The sequence below is a fragment of the Petromyzon marinus genome, chromosome 24 (assembly GCF_048934315.1).
Source record: "Petromyzon marinus isolate PM22_M1 ecotype Great Lakes invasive population chromosome 24, UKy_Petmar_22M1.pri1.0, whole genome shotgun sequence".
Classification (NCBI taxonomy): domain Eukaryota; kingdom Metazoa; phylum Chordata; class Hyperoartia; order Petromyzontiformes; family Petromyzontidae; genus Petromyzon; species Petromyzon marinus.
Window position 1 is genome coordinate 2,078,263 of NC_133690.1, and position 17,541 is coordinate 2,095,803.

General features: G+C 43.4%; 1 protein-coding gene across 1 annotated transcript in view; it reads left to right on the forward strand.

Annotated features, from left to right (window-relative positions):
• Positions 1-8,523, forward strand: part of LOC116945476 (uncharacterized) — a 43,545-nt gene extending 35,022 nt beyond the window's left edge. Inside the window, exons 27-30 of the mRNA XM_032959800.2 lie at positions 288-439; positions 3,696-3,840; positions 3,965-4,067; positions 7,387-8,523. Of these exons, the coding sequence (XP_032815691.2) occupies positions 288-439; positions 3,696-3,840; positions 3,965-4,067; positions 7,387-7,640 (654 nt within the window). The 3' untranslated portion in view covers positions 7,641-8,523. The remainder of the gene's footprint in view (positions 1-287; positions 440-3,695; positions 3,841-3,964; positions 4,068-7,386) is intronic.
• The last annotated feature ends 9,018 nt before the right edge of the window (positions 8,524-17,541 follow it).

Consider the following 17,541-nt stretch of genomic DNA (forward strand, 5'->3'; position numbering starts at 1 on the left):
GATTGTTATTCATGATGTATATATAAATATGAATGTATGTTTAGTTTTAAAAGCTGCATTCTAAAACATCCACATTATGATAAGACACACATGTATCCACCCGATTATTTTGTGATGAGCTGAGTCAATACCAGGTTACACTAGTGGGTGACAGTTTTTTTTATGTAGACAAATATAGACAAGTATAGAACGACTCAGTTAATGTTATGTAACATGGGCTCATTCTGGAGTGTGGTTTGGATGAAATTAAGAGTGTCGTGCTGATAAGTATTGCCGTGCCTTCGCAGCTGAACGTGTTCTACAACTTGCGGGATTCCCCGGTGGTACGCAGGGCTCGCTCGGCAGCCCCCAGCCCAAGCTACGAGCTCGATGTGTACTTCGAAGACACCGGGGTTAACGGTTCCATCGGGGAGCAGGTGGTGCTGACAGCATGCACAAGGTATGGAGGAAGCTTGAGGGGTACTCTTGGTTCTATTCGGTAAAGTCACGTAAAAAACAACAAAAAATAAAAAATTCACGACGTGTCGGCCACAACACAAGTGGCCTTCATCTGGTGAAGGGACCAGACTGTCTAGAGGACAGCGCTGGAGTGAGCACAGCCAAGCTCAGACCGCGACTTTTAAGCTTGTGTGAGAGGAAGCAGAGCGCCTTGACAAAGGAATTAGCATAAAAAATAGCATTTGATTGGCGGACTTAGCATGATGAATGATATACGGGGGGGAGCATGTGCAGACCGGCGAGGGGGGGAGGGGGGAGTTTACATATTGATGGTGTGAAAATGGAATTTGAGCAGCTGCGAAAGTTTAGGATACCACTACTTGAAAAAATATACTGTACCATTGAAAATTAGTTTAATGTTTGGTTTGATTCACAACATCTTTCCAATGGTTGCTTAATTTGAAACCATCCTCTCGGTTGAAATTGTGTCTGTGTTTGTAAATCTGAATTGCCTCGTGAACAAATCTCTGCTAAAAACCCGTGGGTTTGCAAAGAACCTTGCTATCGGAGAAAATGATATCGTGATCACCCACAGTGTTGTAACAGGGGTCAGCTACGGCAGAAGAATTCGTTCTGCCGTGTTTCAAATCTGATTTGTGCTCGCGAATTCGGTCAGAGACATGTTGTTTCGTCTCCCCGATATAGCAGTCACTTTGCAAACCCACGGGTTTTTATCAGAGATTTGTTCACGAGGCAATTCAGATTTACAAACACAGACACAATTTCAACCGAGAGGATGGTTTCAAATTAAGCAACCATTGGAAAAATGTTCTGAATCAAACCAAACTTTAAACTAATTTTCAATGGTACAGTATATTTTTTCAAGTAGTGGTATCCCAAACTTTCGCAGCTGCTTAAATTCCCTTTTCACACCATCAATATGTAAACTCCCCCCCTCCCCGATCTGCACATGCTCCCCCCCTGTACATCGTTCATCATGCTAAGTCCGCCAATTAAATGCTATTTTTTAAGCTAATTCCTTTGTCAAGGCGCTCTGCTTCCTCTCACACAAGCTTAAAGGTCGCGGTCTGAGCTTGGCTGTGTTCACTCTAGCGCTGTCCTCTAGACAGTCTGGTCCCTTCACCTGATGAAGGCCACTTGTGTTGTGGCCGAAATGTCGTTAATTTTTTATATATTTTTTGTTGTTTTTTACGTGACCTTACCGAATAGAACCAAAGAGTATGGATCCTTGCAGTCACGAAAGCTTTAAATCTAGCTTGAGGGGTGTTAAAAAAACATCCAAATGATCAGATGCTCTCGTACTTTGTGGTATGTCAAAACATGTCGTGGAATTGGTCAATTTTATTTTCACGGCAAATCCAAATACAGATGGCTTTCAATTTTCTGTGGCCGATTTTCTGAGATTTGGATTAACCTTGCTTCAGGCGTGACTGCCTATGCTACAGCCACGTGGTGATGGCGCACGCCTGTAATCCAACACTGTGGATTACTTAAATGTTGTGAAATTCCTCCCCATGGTTTTTGAGGTACCATAACTTGACTTGCCAGGAGGTGGTGCAGGAAATGGGGACTCCCATCTGTACAATTTGCATGAGATAGATTGTTTCCACCTTGCACCGTGTAGGTTTTCTCTGAGTGCTGAGGTTACCCCTCACATGTAAAAACTCATTAATTGGCTGAAAACACCTTAATATATAGAAGACCACAGAGCTGGGACAATTGTTTATGCCAACTCACTGCCAGGCCTCTGTGATTCTTGTGGTTTTTCGTGTATCTGAGTCGTTCTCTGTATTAGAGAGCTAAGTAAGTAGTTTATAAACGAGCAACTCTTATAACCAAGGTTGGGGGCCGTCCATAAATTATGGCATACACCTGGGGGGGTGGAGGGGGGGTCAGACATTTGTGACGATGTGTGACGAGGGGAGGAGGGGGGATTTACGTGACGTCACATCAAAATGCGCAACTTTAAATAAATATAAACAATATAATTGTTATAACAACACTCATTTTGATTAATTTTCATTATTAACCATTTTATTATTCTTGGTTCTTTCGGTAAATTCACGTGACTTTACCGAAAGAACTAAGAATATGAATCCCTGCAGTCACGAAAGCGTTAAATTAAAAATAAAAAAACTATTTTATCATTTAAATTTACTAAGGTCACCTTTTATTTATTCCATGATGGAGCATTTTGCTTCCCCATGGGAGAATGGAGAAGCATACACTTTGTAAAATGTTTGAATGATTGTTATTAAACATTTTGATTTTAATGATTCTACCAGGGCTTTTCATTCTGTGGAATGAATGTGATTGTTATAATTGTACTCTCCATTTTGCTTTGTTCGACTATGAAGTTTCAAGTATATTTTTATAGTTATAGTTAATATTTTATAATTGTAAGAGAATTTCAATGAAATATTCTGAACATCTGCATTTTTAGTTAGACGTTTAATAATTTCAAGTGAATTTTATGCTAAATTTCAGCTGTCCAACGTCTCCTTTTTAATACGTATTTTCTCCTACAACATCAGAGTGCAGCGCCACAATTAAATACGCACTACAATGACATTAGTTGTAAGTGATTTGAAGCATGTTTCATCAAAATGGAAATATGGTTTGGGGGGGGGGGGGCAGAGCTTTGTGACGTCATATTTGAGGGAGGTCTGACTTTTTGTGATGCCGTGTGACGAGGGGGGGGAGGGGGAGGGAGGGGGGGTCAAAAATCGGGCAAAATCGCGTGACGTCATTTATGGACAGCCCCTTACCACAAGTGTGCAATATTCATACATTGTAAGCTCTGTTAACCAAGTCTGTCTTGCATTTTCTACTGAACAGGTTTAACGTCTGTGAAGTTAGAGAATACTATGCACATTACAATTTGAAAATAATTTAAATGTTTCATGCAACAAGTAAACCCAGACTGACACGTGCTACATTTTCACCTTCATTATATGTTGGTAAATTTACTTACGTTTGGCGCTATCTCCCATTGCACCTGATAATCGAGATTAACTGTTTTGTACATGCACATGAGACAAAGACACCTTTTAGAGACTGTTTGCAGTGTTATTTTAATGTTGGTTGCTTGAAACGAGAAAGTGACTTGGCTCAGGTGAAGGTCGATGTGGATAGGCTCCAGCCATGGCCATGTGTACACTAACGTGTTGTTAGTTGTGCAAGTACCCAACAGCATAGACATAACACTGCGTCGTGCTTTGATTTTGTGTCCACAGATGGATGGGCCAGGATGCCTCTGGCATGGCCCTCATGGAGACGAACCTGCTCAGTGGCTTCTTGGGTGATGACAAAATCGCCCTAACTGGCAACCTCAAGCTCGTGGAGACATCGCCAGGAAAAATCCACCTCTACTTTGTCAATGTACGTGCTCTCTGCAGACCAGCCAATCACAGTGGTGTGCGACCTGACATCTTATTGTGCCCGACCAATTTATTTGCATTTTTTAAAGCAGTAATTACTGTAAATGTTTTATTTTCCCCTTTAGCTAAATGAGAATTCAACTTGTGTGAACATCACACAGCATAGAGTTGCACCAGTGGCAAAAACAATGGAAGCATTGGTTTCAATTAGTGACTACTATGAACCAAGTAAGTACAATTAATCTCTAAAAAACTTTTAATTTGCTAAAACCTACCTTTAATTTTGCAGGATGATTTATCTTCACACTACTCATCACTTTGATCTTTAGTCAAGTTATCACACTCTTTCAACTTGGAGGGAAATTCATCGGACCAAATGTATCTTTAATACATACACACTCAGTCTCTTACCTATCCAAATAATGTATTCAGGATCAATATCCTCAAAATCTTAGACATTCCACAGCACGTAAGTGCATTATATAATGGTTCTCACCCATTCTATGTGAATGCCCTAAACGCCTGGAATTACATGCCTTCAAAAATGTCCTTGGTTAAAAATATGTTAAACTGTTGATTCTGTATGAGTTAATTTAATAATGAATTGCATTAATATATCGCCTTTTACAAGTTTATCAAGATACTGTACATCATAATGAATATATACATAAATCATTGGCCATGGCGAGGAAAAACTAACAAGAACTTAAGTTTCTTGTATGTTCACATATATCCTTATTTGTTTACGTATTATTACTACAGTAAGCTTACGTATGGTGAATGTAAATCAGTGTACTTCATTCCAAGGACATTGGCGGCCCCTGGTGGCCAACAATACACATTTCTAGATTTAAAGCTTTCGTGACTGCAAGGATCCATACTCTTTGGTTCTATTGGGTAAAGTCACGTAGGTAAAAAATAAAATAACAAAAATCACGACGTTTCGGCCACAACACAAGCGGCCTTCATCAGGTGAAGGGACGAGACTGTCTGGAGAACAGCGCTGGAGTGAAAAAAGCCACGCTCAGATCACGACCTTTAAGCTGTGTGAGAAGAAACAAAGCGCCTTGACAAAGGAATTAGCATATAATTTAGCATTGAAATGGCTGAGTGATTAGCTTGTGACTGGTCACAGAAATGGCTATGTTAAAGTTAAAGCATACACATCCGCAAAGGCACCCCTTGACAAAGGAATTAGCATAGAATTTAGCATTGAAATAGCTAAGTTAAAGTATACACATCCACAGAGGCACCCCTTGACAAAGGAATTAGCATAGAATTTAGCATTGAAATAGCTGAGTGATTAGCTGGTAACTGGTCACAGAAATAGCTATGTTAAAGTCAGAGCATATACATTCACGAGGCACCTAGTACAAATCAAACAGGAGAATTTAGCGAAACACAACCACGCTCAGACCGCGGACCTTTAAGCTGTGTGCGAGCAAACAAGGTGTCCTGACAAAGAAATTGGCATAAAAATTAGCATTTAATTGGCCGATTTTAGAAAAGAGGTGGTGTACGTGCCGGTGGACTTGCCGTTTGGCGCGGGGGGGGGGGGGGGGGGAGTTTACCCATTGATGGTGTGAAAAGGGAATTTATAAGAGCTGCGAAAGTTTGGGGTACCACTACTTGAAAAAAATATACTGTACCATTGAAATTAGTTTAATGTTTAGTTCGATTTAGAACATCTTTCCAATGGTTGCTTAATTTGAAACCATCTTCTCGGTTGAAATTGTGTCTGTGTTTGTAGATCTGAATTGCCTCGTGAACAAATCTCTGATAAAAAAACCCGTGGGTTTGCAAAGAACCTTGGTATCGGAGAAAATTATATCGTGATCACCCACAGCGTTGTAACAGTGATCAGCCACGGCAGAAGAATTCGTTTTGCCGTGTATCAGATTTCTGTGACCAGTCACAAGCTAATCACTCAGCCATTTCAATGCTAAATTACATGCTAATTCCTTTGTCAAGGCGCTTTGTTTCTTCTCACACAGCTTAAAGGTCGTGATCTGAGCGTGGCTTTTTTCACTCCAGCGCTGTCCTCCAGACAGTCTCGTCCCTTCACCTGATGAAGGCCGCTTGTGTTGTGGCCGAAACGTCGTGATTTTTGTTATTTAATTTTTTACCTACGTGACTTTACCCAATAGAACCAAAGAGTATGAATACACAACATGTGAAAACACCCCCCTATCGTGCTGTCAAATCCCAATGGTTTCAAATGTGTGGCGGCCCTCAGAATTATGTCTTTATCGGCCAAAGTAGCCTCCCTCTCAACATGAGTGAACACTGATATTAATATTTCTGTAGCATAGTTTTCTAATAAGGGCTGTGTTGTTCAATCAGGAGGTAATCTGCCCAATCTGCTTTGCTCTGATGTGAATTATGTATGCAATCTTTTCAATTCCTCATGATAGTTACTTGTTTTGCATTTGTCATTTGTATTATATAGATCACGAGCAAATTAGGCTATCATGCTCTAATGAGTTCTCACCTGGTTAAACAAAATATGTATACTTTTATATTAGCTAAATCTTCTGATGATGAAATCGCCAAGTATCCATTGGAATTTCTCTTTTACTTAAGTCTAATTGAATGTTGGACTTGTTAATATCATAGGATGCTAGCTTTTCACATATGAATGTTTGATTGTATGGATACTTAGCTTAATGGTTTAAGTTGTATATACCATGATTTCACCAGAATATAAACTGTCCAGCAGAATAGCTGTATCAAGTGCTATTCTGCTGTGACTGTTCCACCTGAAGACGGAAGCTTGTGTTGCCTCCGAAACGTCGTGATTTAATTTAGTTGTTTTCATCTATTTTATTTTTATTTTACCTACGTGACTTTACCGAAAAAAACAAAGAGTATGAATCATTGCAGTCACGAAAGCTTCAAATCTAGAAATAAACTGTCCAGTGTAGCTACCTTAACTCCCTTTATATCATCATCTTGTGGAATATTTTCTTTAAAATTATCATCAAAAGCAAACAGTAAATGTGATAAAGAGGATCCTTGATTTTTTCCTTTACCAAACTAAATACTGAATGTAAAAATCGAAAGTTAAGTATTGCTGCATTTCTATAAAGTATGCTACAGTAAGACTTATACCCATATCCTAAGTAAACGTATATGTTGCTTAACACTACATGTTGCTTAACATTACATCTATTGCACTTCCTTATTGCATCAGTACTGCTGAGAAAATGCAATTACTGTACGTAAAAATTCTAATATATATTTAATGACATCCTACCAATCATAACTTCTGCTAGAGTTTGGTGAATCATTGAAGGTATTATCTTTAAAATATGTTTTGGCATTCCATGAGTAAAATATATTCATAGTTCTGAGGTGTTACATTTTATACTGAACCTTAAATGTATAATTATGTATTTAAATAGCGTTATACCACCATGCAATCAAAATGTCTATAATATACCTACAGTCAACGTAAATACATGTTAACTACTGAAGTTATATTATTTCAAAAATATGATTCCAACTGAGAGTGTTTTTGCCCCTCTGCCTCTTTCTTCACAATTAGGAACAAGAGTGGAGATGCAATACAAGTCCCTAAAGCTGTCTAATATAACCTTGCAGTCCTTATGTGGTGAAAACTGCACGTTTCAAAGCAATGTACTTGCTGCTGCTAACGAGACCACACTGAATGCTAGCAGCACTACTGCCGCCACCCAGACCACAGTAAAGGCTAGCGGCATCATGTCAGGTAGTGGTATGAACCCTTCCCTGTGGTTCCTGATGCCTGCTGCCTTCTGCCTGCCCTGGATGGGGCTCTGAAGAATACTCCTCTATGACTGGGGGGCCTTGAAAGCACTCGCTCACAGCTATGTTATTTGTATCCACTTCACAATGTGTGCCTTCTAATCAAATAGAAAAAATATGTAATAAAACAAATCATATGATACTTTATAACTGGTATGTTTCAGTTGCTAATGTATGTGTAGCCAAAGATGGCTGAGCAGGGGGTTAGGAATATTGTTTTGGAATACCGTTATTGGTGGTGGCTGTCAACTCCCATTTGACATTTTTCAGCATATAACAAGAGCACTCCTTTAAACTAACATACATAATCAGGATGTGTTATAGCATTACCCTCCACAAATATATAAAGGAGAAATGCAAGTTAATAAACATGCAACTTATGGGCCTGCACTGATTAAAAATATCAAAACCTGAATCACTTTGTTCAACAATGATGAGATACCATTACCATATTTGCATTCTCTTTCTGTAAGGGCACACTTTTCCCAGTACTTTTTAATTTCTTGGAACAACTGTTGCTTTTGTGTTTATATCTGTAACAGTGCCATAAACATTCCTTTCAGAGCAGCTCTTTTTTATTTAGGGAAGTATGTGCACAAGATTGATAACGAATCATTGAAATCAAGAAAGAATAAACACGATAAATTGTGAATAAATGGTTTACTGGATGTATGTGGTATGTTTAAATCTTTATTTCTGTGCGATGGTGACGTGAACCGTTATGTTAACATTTAGGCCCACGACTTCTAAACTTTTTTTGGGACTTGTGTGCATTTAGAAGAAACGTAATAATGGCTCGAGTTAAAAGCAGATATTCAATAATGGCTAAAGTCATTTCCAATGTCCACTATCTTCACGAACCCACCCTGCCCAGCGTGGTGAAGTATGGTCATATATCTTGCCCCGATGGTAGTGCAGCCTTAAACTTGGTCTTCAGTCACTTGCAACTCTGGTGCATAATGTCAGCAGGGTTTGTATAGGTGTAAGTAATGTTATGAACCTTTGAGTAACAACACGACACCTCGATTTTACAATTTCTAAATAAAATGTACGTACTTTTGTCTAAAGAATCAAATCTTGCTTCATGGGAAACATAATTTAAATAAACTGGGTTGGACATAATTGATATTAGCAAGTGAAGATGGAAAGTGAAGAACCCCATACCTCTCTGTACTCACTGTACTATGCTAATGATCTGATAAATGTTGTTTCCAAAATTATGATAAAAATTACTGCATTTCTTCCGATGATTTGTGCTAATTATTGGGCCATGACGTTTTGACGAGAAATGTAACTGAATGCCAATATCTCGATCTCAGTCCATAAACAAAATGTTAGGCATCCAAATGCATAACAAGACAGTGGCACATGCCAGGATGTTAACCAAAGCCAACAACGGCTTCTTCCTGAAGAAGATATTTCAAAGGAGCCCCTCTGGCCTTCCACCAGATTTCCATTCAAAATTAGTTGCTATTTGAGATATTCTTTGGGTCTTTCGGTAAAGTCACGTAGATAGGTTCAAAGAAAATAACAAAAAAATACGACGTTTCGATCACAACACAATCGTTCATCATCAGGAAGAGATGGTCAGCTATTAAATGGTTAGCTTCTAAAGGTAAACTGTTTATAAAGGTTTGAAATGGGTGTAGCCCAAATGTCAGTAGCCAATGTAAGTGGTGGGCAGCGACCGGGATGGTGGTGGGTTTTCACACCAATGAAAGGGCTGCCCGGTAAAAATTAGCATGATAATGTAAGATCGTTCAGCAGCTTCCACGGTGGGTGCCCTGAGTTGGCTATGTTAATGTGAGATATTAGCATGTTAATGGAAGATCGCAAAGCAAAAACCTCGAGCTCGGTGAGCGAGGTGGCTGTGTTAGGGTGAGAAATTTAACCTGTTAATGTAACATCAGAGAGCTGAAAATAACTAACATCGGAAGGTGGTAGGATGGGAACATCACAGCCAGTTATGACTAAAACTGGTTGATAACGTCCTTCCAATGATTGCTCAGTTCATGCCCATCTTCTCGATTTAAATTGTTTATGTGTCTATATATATGGTTGCAAAGTACCTTCATCTTAGATAAATAAATTCTGTATATTTTAAATTATTTCAAATCTAGAAAAGGATTCAAAAGCAAGCTACTAATTTTGTTAAAAGTACAGTGAGGGAAAAAAGTATTTGATCCCCTGCTGATTTTGTACGTTTCCCCACTGACAAAGAAATGATCAGTCTATAATTTTAATGGTAGGATTATTTGAACAGTGAGAGACAGAATAACAACAACAAAATCCAGAAAAAACGCATGTCAAAATGTTATAAATTGATTTCCATTTTAGTGAGGGAAATAAGTATTTTACCCCCTCTTAATCAGAAATATTTCTGGCTACCAAGTGTCTTTTATACAGGTAACGAGCTGAGATTAGGAGCACACTCTTAAAGGGAGTGCTCCTAATCTCAGCTTGCTACCTGTATAAAAGACACCTGTCCACAGAAGCAACCAATCAATCACATTCCAAACTCTCCACCATGGCCAAGACCAAAGAGCTCTCCAAGGATGTCAGGGACAAGATTGTAGACCTACACAAGGCTGGAATGGGCTACAAGACCATTGCCGGGAAACAATAAAATAATAAAATATATATAAATTCTCACGACGTTTCGACCATAACACTAACGATCATCATCAGGTGTGAAAACCAACGGCAAGAAACATTTTAAAGAAGTGGCGGTCCGCATTTATTTATTTATTTTAAACGGTCTTTGCATTTATTTATTTTTAAGAATAACGTTAGCACCACGGGCAGCGATTTGGCAGTTTGTTTAGAAGGACGAGTCCATCTATGTTCTGAAAAGAGAAGGGGGGAGACGAAAAATTAATGAATGCTGTCTGAAAGCCACCGTAAGCGTGAACAATCAATTAAGACCTGAAATGGTTTATCAAATCCTTCCAATGATTGCTAAGCCAGAATCCATCTTCTCGGTTGAAATTGTCTCTGTGCTTGTATATGTGGATAGCCTCATGAACGAATCTCTCATGGTAGCCAGATGGCTTACAAAGAACCTCTGTCTTGGAGAAGTCAATGTCATGTGAGCCTACTGAATTATAACAATGATCTGCCACGGTCGAGGTGTTGGTCCTACCGTGTTTAAGGTCTGCTTTGTGTTCACGAATGCAGTCCGAGACATGGCGTTTGGTTTCTCCAATGTAACTACTACCACAGAGGCAGCTTAGTTTGTAGACACCAGGGTACTGTATGTCCGAAATCACATCTTTTACAGACGGAACCAGATCACGTATTTTATGTAATGTGTTGAAACGGACCTGGATATTGTGTTTATTCAAGATTTTGGAGATATTTTTTTTGTGATCCCCGCAATGTAGGGTAAAGTGATGATTTTGAATTACGGCAGTCACGAAAGCTTTAAATTAAAAAGGTGACAACAGTTGGTGTGATTATTCGCAAATGGAAGAAACACAAAACTGTCAATCTCCCTCGGCTTAGGGCTCCATGCAAGATCTCACCTCGTGGAGTTGCAATGATCATGAGAACGGTGAGGAATCAGCTCAGAACTACACGAGAGGATCTTGTCAATGATATCAAGGCAGCTGGGATCATAGTCACCAAGAAAACAATTGGTAACACACTACGCCGTGAAGGACTGAAATCCTGCAGCACCCGCAAGGTCCCCCTGCTCAAGAAAGCACATATACATGCCCGTCTGAAGTTTGCCAATGAACATCTGAATGATTTAGAGGACAACTGGGTAAAAGTGTTGTGGTCAGATGAGACCAAAATGGAGCTCTTTGGCATCAACTCAACTCGCCGTGTTAGGAGGAGGAGGAATGCTGCCTATGACCCCAAGAACACCATCCCCACCATCAAACATGGAGGTGGAAACATTATGCTTTGGGGGTGTTTTTCTGCTAAGGGGACAGGACAACTTCACCGCATCAAAGGGACGATGGACGGGGCCATGTACCGTCAACTCTTGGGTGAGAACCTCCTTCCCTCAGCCAGGGCATTGAAAATAAGTCGTAGATGGGTATTCCAGCATGACAATGACCAAAAACACACGGCCAAGGCAACAACGGAGTGGCTCAAGAAGAAGCACATTAAGGTCCTGGAGTGGCCTAGCCAGTCTCCAGACCTTAATCCCATAGAAAATCTATGGAGGGAGCTGAAGGTCGAGTTGCCAAACGTCAGCCTCGAAACCTTAATAACTTGGAGAAGATCTGCAAAGAGGAGTGGGACAAAATCCCTCCTGAGATGTGTGCAAACCTGGTGGCCAACTACAAGAAACGTCTGACCTCTGTGATTGCCAACAAAGGTTTGCCACCAAGTACTAAGTCATGTTTTGCAGAGGGGTCAAATACTTATTTCCCTCATTAAAATGCAAATCAATTTATAACATTTTTGAAATGCGTTTTTCTGGATGTTTTTGTTGTCATTCTGGCTCTCACTGTTCAAATAAACCTACCATTAAAATTATAGACTGATCAGTGGGCAAACGTACAAAATCAGCAGGGGATCAAATACTTTTTTCCCTCACTGTAACAATTGTCAAGCAAGCAAATTCTGGACCAGTTCATCAATGGTCTCATTCGCAGAGATAGTCTTGCATGAACTATTGCTGGTCAACTTCCAGATGTTTTTACTGTTAGGTATGGGTCCGAGTTTGTTGCAGAAATACAGCAATACCTCGATATACGAAGTAGATGCGTTCCTGGAGCCTCATTCATGTATTGAAACTTCGTATATTGATTACTACTAGATTGAGCCAAGAATGTGTGTTCCGTGTGTGACGTCACTCGACATGAGGCCCACCCCCCGCGTGACGTCACTCCATATGAAGCCCACCCCTCCTCATGAATATTAATGATTGGGTGGATTTTTACACTAACGCAGAGGAAGGTCGAGCTAAATTAAATAATGCATCATGCAAAGTCGCTTCAAATATGACGTTTCTTTAGGGAAAGTGACGGTAAAAAACAAATCTAAGCAGCACAGTGCTACATCCGTGCGTGACGTCACTGCAAAAGAGAGCCCCCCCTTAATTAATATTCATGCTCGCGTGGAAATTTACACAAACGCACAAGGTCGCGCACTTCACATGCCGCACCCCTCCCCTCATTAATAATCATGAGCGGGTGACATCACCACATGCCACACCCCTCCACAATAACCACATGGGGCAACCCCCCTCATTGAACAATTTTTCTATTGAATATTTCAGATTTACTGCAATATACACCCGTCCTTGGACGGGCAAAAAAGCTAGTAACTTATAACAGTACTATTAGGATGCGTTCCCAGCCTTCGTAACTTACCAGGGGTGTGTTGAGCTATCATCGAGGCGTCAACTGGCATTATTGTCTTCCTCAACTTGTGTATGGCTAACGCTACGGTTCAGGCCCTTGTAAACGAAACTGTTCGAGTTCCCCCAGGTGCACAGATGCTTGTGCCCTTGCGGCTGCGGAAGCAGCTAAATCGGGAAGTTACTGAGGGGGGGGGGGGGGGGTTCTTTTAACCCCTTCGAACAGAGCGGTTCGTGGTCTCACTTTGGTGGGGGCCCAGACGATAGGGGGGATGAGAAGCCCTTTCTTTAGGTGTTGAATGCTGGGCTGGGTACCACGGTTATACAGGCGGGTACAGTTTTGGACCACGCGATGGCTGTGTGTTGTGGAGGCCAGTGATGTGGTCGCTCAGGTCGTGGCCTCAGTAGAATGGAGAGCGGTGTTTGATGAATCGTGGATGGATGTGTTATGTACTGAAAATCCGGAGTTGTCTTGGGAGCAGAGGGGCGAGTTGTGTGCACTGTTCTGGGAATTCGCGGACGTGTTTAGTAAGAGCAAATACGATATTGGCCGCACGTCCCTGATGCATCACCATATCGATACGGGTAGCGCTGCTCCCATATGTCAGAATTCGTTTCGATTTAGTCCTAAGGAGAAGGAGCATATTCGTCAGGCGGTAGACAAGATGTTGCCCGCTGATATAATTTTCCCTTCCACCAGTCCGTGGGGAGCTCCCATTGTCCTTGTTAAAAAGGACGGGAGTTTGAGATTTTGCGTAGATTTCCAAGAACTTAATAAATTCTATGTGGGCAGATGCGTACCCGCTCCCACGGATTGACGATTCGTTGGATGCCCTGTCAGGTGCGCGGTTTTTCTCCATCCTGGATTTGTTGTCAGGGTTTTGGCAGTTGCCTCTGGATGAAAGTTCCAAACCAACAACCGCGTTCCGAACACCGCAGGGGTTGTTCCAGTTGAACTGCCTTCTGATGGGACTTCACTTGGCTCCAGCCACGTTCCAGCAACTTATGGAGTTACTACTATCGGGACCCCAATGGGATTTGTGTTTGATATATTTGGATGACGTAATCGTCTTTGGACGCACGTTCCAGGAACATCTGCAGTGGCTGTGTTTGGTGTTTGTCAAAATGCGGGCGGCCAAGCTGAAGTTTAAGCTGCAGAAATGTCACCTCTTGCAAAAGTCGATTCGCTACCTGGGTCACATTGTTAGCGAGTCTGGGATAGCCACAGACCCCGACAAAACTGAGTGTGTGCACAAGTGGCCATCCCCCACATCGGTGGGTGAAGTCCGCAGTTTTATTGGGTTTGCATCGTATTATCGCCGCTTCGTGCCCGGGTTTGCGATGGTCGCGAAGTCGCTCCACACTGTCACTGCAAAAGGCAAGAGGTTTCAGTGGGGGGAGGAGGAGGCCACATTTGTTGCGCTGCACAATGGCCTTGTGAATGCACCTCCCCTTCGGTACCCTGATTTCTCCTTGCCATTCGTGCTGGACAAGGACGCCAGTGACAATGGAATCGGTGCTGTGTTGTCACAGGTGGTGAACGGGGTGGAGAGTGTGGTTGCTTATGGAAGCCGTGTACTATCCTCCACAGAGCACTGCTATTGTGTTACGCGCCGCGAGTTGTTGGTTATTGTGAATTTAGTGCAGCAGTACCATCCGTATATCTATGGTAGACAGTTCGCGGTATGCACGGATGACACGGCCCTGAAATATACGCTGCAAGTTGACCAACTGTCCGGACAGCTCTCCTGATGGTTGGAAATTTTGCAGGATTACTCTTTGTCATGATTGTCGCTAAAGGGCCAGTGTGCGTGTTTGAAGGGTGCTGGCCGTTGTAAACCATCAGGCACAGGAGAGCCATGCACTGTTGTAGCGTTGGTGGATGCTCCACAACCCGTAGCGACGGTCGCTTGTGACAATACGTTTGGTCTTGCACACAAGGAGTGGGGGCGCCTCCAGGCGGAGGATGCCTTCCTGCTAAAGATATGGTGCTGCATCGGTGCAACGAGCAGTGGGAGGGGTCCAAGGGGTATGTCCCCCATGGTCCTCTGAGATGGGCTGCATATGAGATGGGATGCAGAGGTGCAGTGGTACTGCATCGTTGTGCCAACTGCTCTGCGGGGAAGAGTTACGCAAGCTGTCTATGTGCGGCTGATGCACTTTGGGGTGCAGAAGACATTGTCAACTTTGAAGCGCGACTTCTTTTGGCCCGGGATGTTGGAGGACGCCCATAATGTACTTAAGGGGTGTGTGGAATGTGCTCTCCGAAAGCCCCCGCCAAGGCTGGCCTGACCACCGTTGCAGTCTATTGGGGTATCCCGTGTAAATGAACTCGTTGCCATCAATATTCTCAGGTTATTTCCCACCAAACCAAGGGGAAATACATTTTTGCTTGTGGGGATGGAGTACCTGTCACAGTGGCCGGTGGCATGGCCCCTGCCGAATCAGTCGGCTGTGTCCATCATGGACGTGTTCCTTCATGGGTATGTGTTGGATAAAGGGGCCCCGAAGTTGTTAAAGGAAGTGCGTGATTTGTTGGGTACAAAGAAAATTAAGTCTTCGCCCTACCATCCCCAGACTGACGGGATGGTAGAGCGCCTGCACAGGACTCTTACGTCCATGTTGTGCCAACAATTGAACGGGGCACAGTCTGATTGAGATCTACACGTTCTGGGTGTTCTCGCGGCTTATAGGATGGCCCCTGATGCCTCTACCGGGTTCTCCCCTTTTTTCTGATGTACGGGAGAGAATGTGACCCCCCCCCCCCCCCCATGGAAGACCAGTTTAATATTGATCCAAATAAGAATAGAGTCATTCTGCCGAGACTTATGCACCTTACCCTTAAGCGATTGACGGAAGGCATCCCGAGGAAATTCGCCCAAGCGGCAAGCTGCAAATGAGCAGCTGGAAGGGCTCCGGGAATCCGGAAACCTGTGAAAACCTGGGGAGAAGGCATGGCGGCATTGCCCCCAGGAACCCTTGGGCACATCCCCTAAATTGTATAAACCATGGCAGGGCCCAGTTGAGGTGATAGAGGTCAGGAGGCCGCAGTGCATTCGAATCCAGGTAGGTCGCAGGCATTGGTAGGTCCACACATCGCGGCTGAAACCTTATTTTCCCCCTTATTTCATCCCTACTATCTAAAGGGCGGGTGTCTGATGTGTCCGGCGAGCCCAGGCGTGTGACCGCGGAGGTTGTGCCACAGCGGATTTCTGTTCCTTCGCTCACAGGGTCCCAGCACCGGACATCCGCGGAACCACCAGTTGAGCTGTCTGAAAGCCGGCCAAGGAAGGCGAAACGACCGACACCCAATTCTTCTTCCTCCCCATCTTCTTCCCGGGAGGGGCCGCGCCCATTTGGACATTTTCAGGTCATCCCCGGGGTCACCGGGGAACTCGCTATTCTCCCACCTGGGGGCCCAGCGATGAGGACCCGTTCGACAACTGTTCCTTTTAAATAAACTACCTCAATCATCCTATTTATTCCAACACCATCTGGCAGGTGGTCACAGACACAAACCGGGCTGGGTTTGCCGGTTGAACTTCGTCCTTCCTGTGTTCGTGGGCTGTGGCACACCGGCAGTCATTGGGGGTTGGGTTTTTTGCCATGTGTTTGCGAATGTTTTTTTCATTATTCTGTTGATTGTTGTTGTTAATTGACTCGCGATGGGGATGACGGTTGTTGTCGGAGTTCTTGTTGGTTGGTTGTTGTTATCATCCCACTGCACGAGGTATGGAGGTTCACCCGGGACGTCTGTATTTTTATGGGGGGGGGGGGTGATGTAGTGACATAAAATGGGTCACTACGGCACGTGGCACTAGTTACTGACAGAGAGGGGAATTGTGGGTGTATCAGCTGATCTGCCAGAGAGAGGGCATCTGAGGATGTAGCAGTCTGGCTGGCTAACAGGGCATGTGGTAGGCCGGGGTAAGGGATGTAGAGAAAAGATGACAAAGGGGACACGTGGGGTATAGCCCAGACCCTTTTAGTATGTTCCAGAAGGGGAAGTGGCTGAGGGCGGAGCCAGGCCACGCTAAGGGGCATATAAGGGAGGTCCCGAGGCTGGATCGAGGCTGTCGTTTGTGTAGTGAGTCCAACTGAGTCGCAGATGTTGTCTTGGGAGCAACACTTTAATTAACTAACAACACAACATAATGTAATCTACACTCGGGTGGTGACTGGCCATTTAACCACACTACGGCAGAACTAGACACGGTCCCGCTATCCCGGTTCGGACCACAAGCTGGGTCCCGGACCGCGTGGCTAGATGCTTCTTCAACCCAACGTGGATCTCCCCTTCACCAGCAGGCTCGATATAAGGGAGTCCCTCCCAGGAACTCCCTTATATCGAGCCGGGCTGGGGCTGGCTCCGCCTCTCGCCCCGCCTACCTTGTCGATCTCTCTAGCTCTTTCCTGAACGCTCCCAAGAGCTCTTCTTTACCATGTGACCACCCATTGGGCCCCCTCCACCAGTAGCCCCCCTCCACTATCATCCGGTCACGTGTCGGCAGGTCAACCAGCATATCATGACCCAATGTAACCCTGGCTGGCTGACACTCTCTCTCGCTCCCTCACCGGGAGCCGGCACCGCACGCTGTC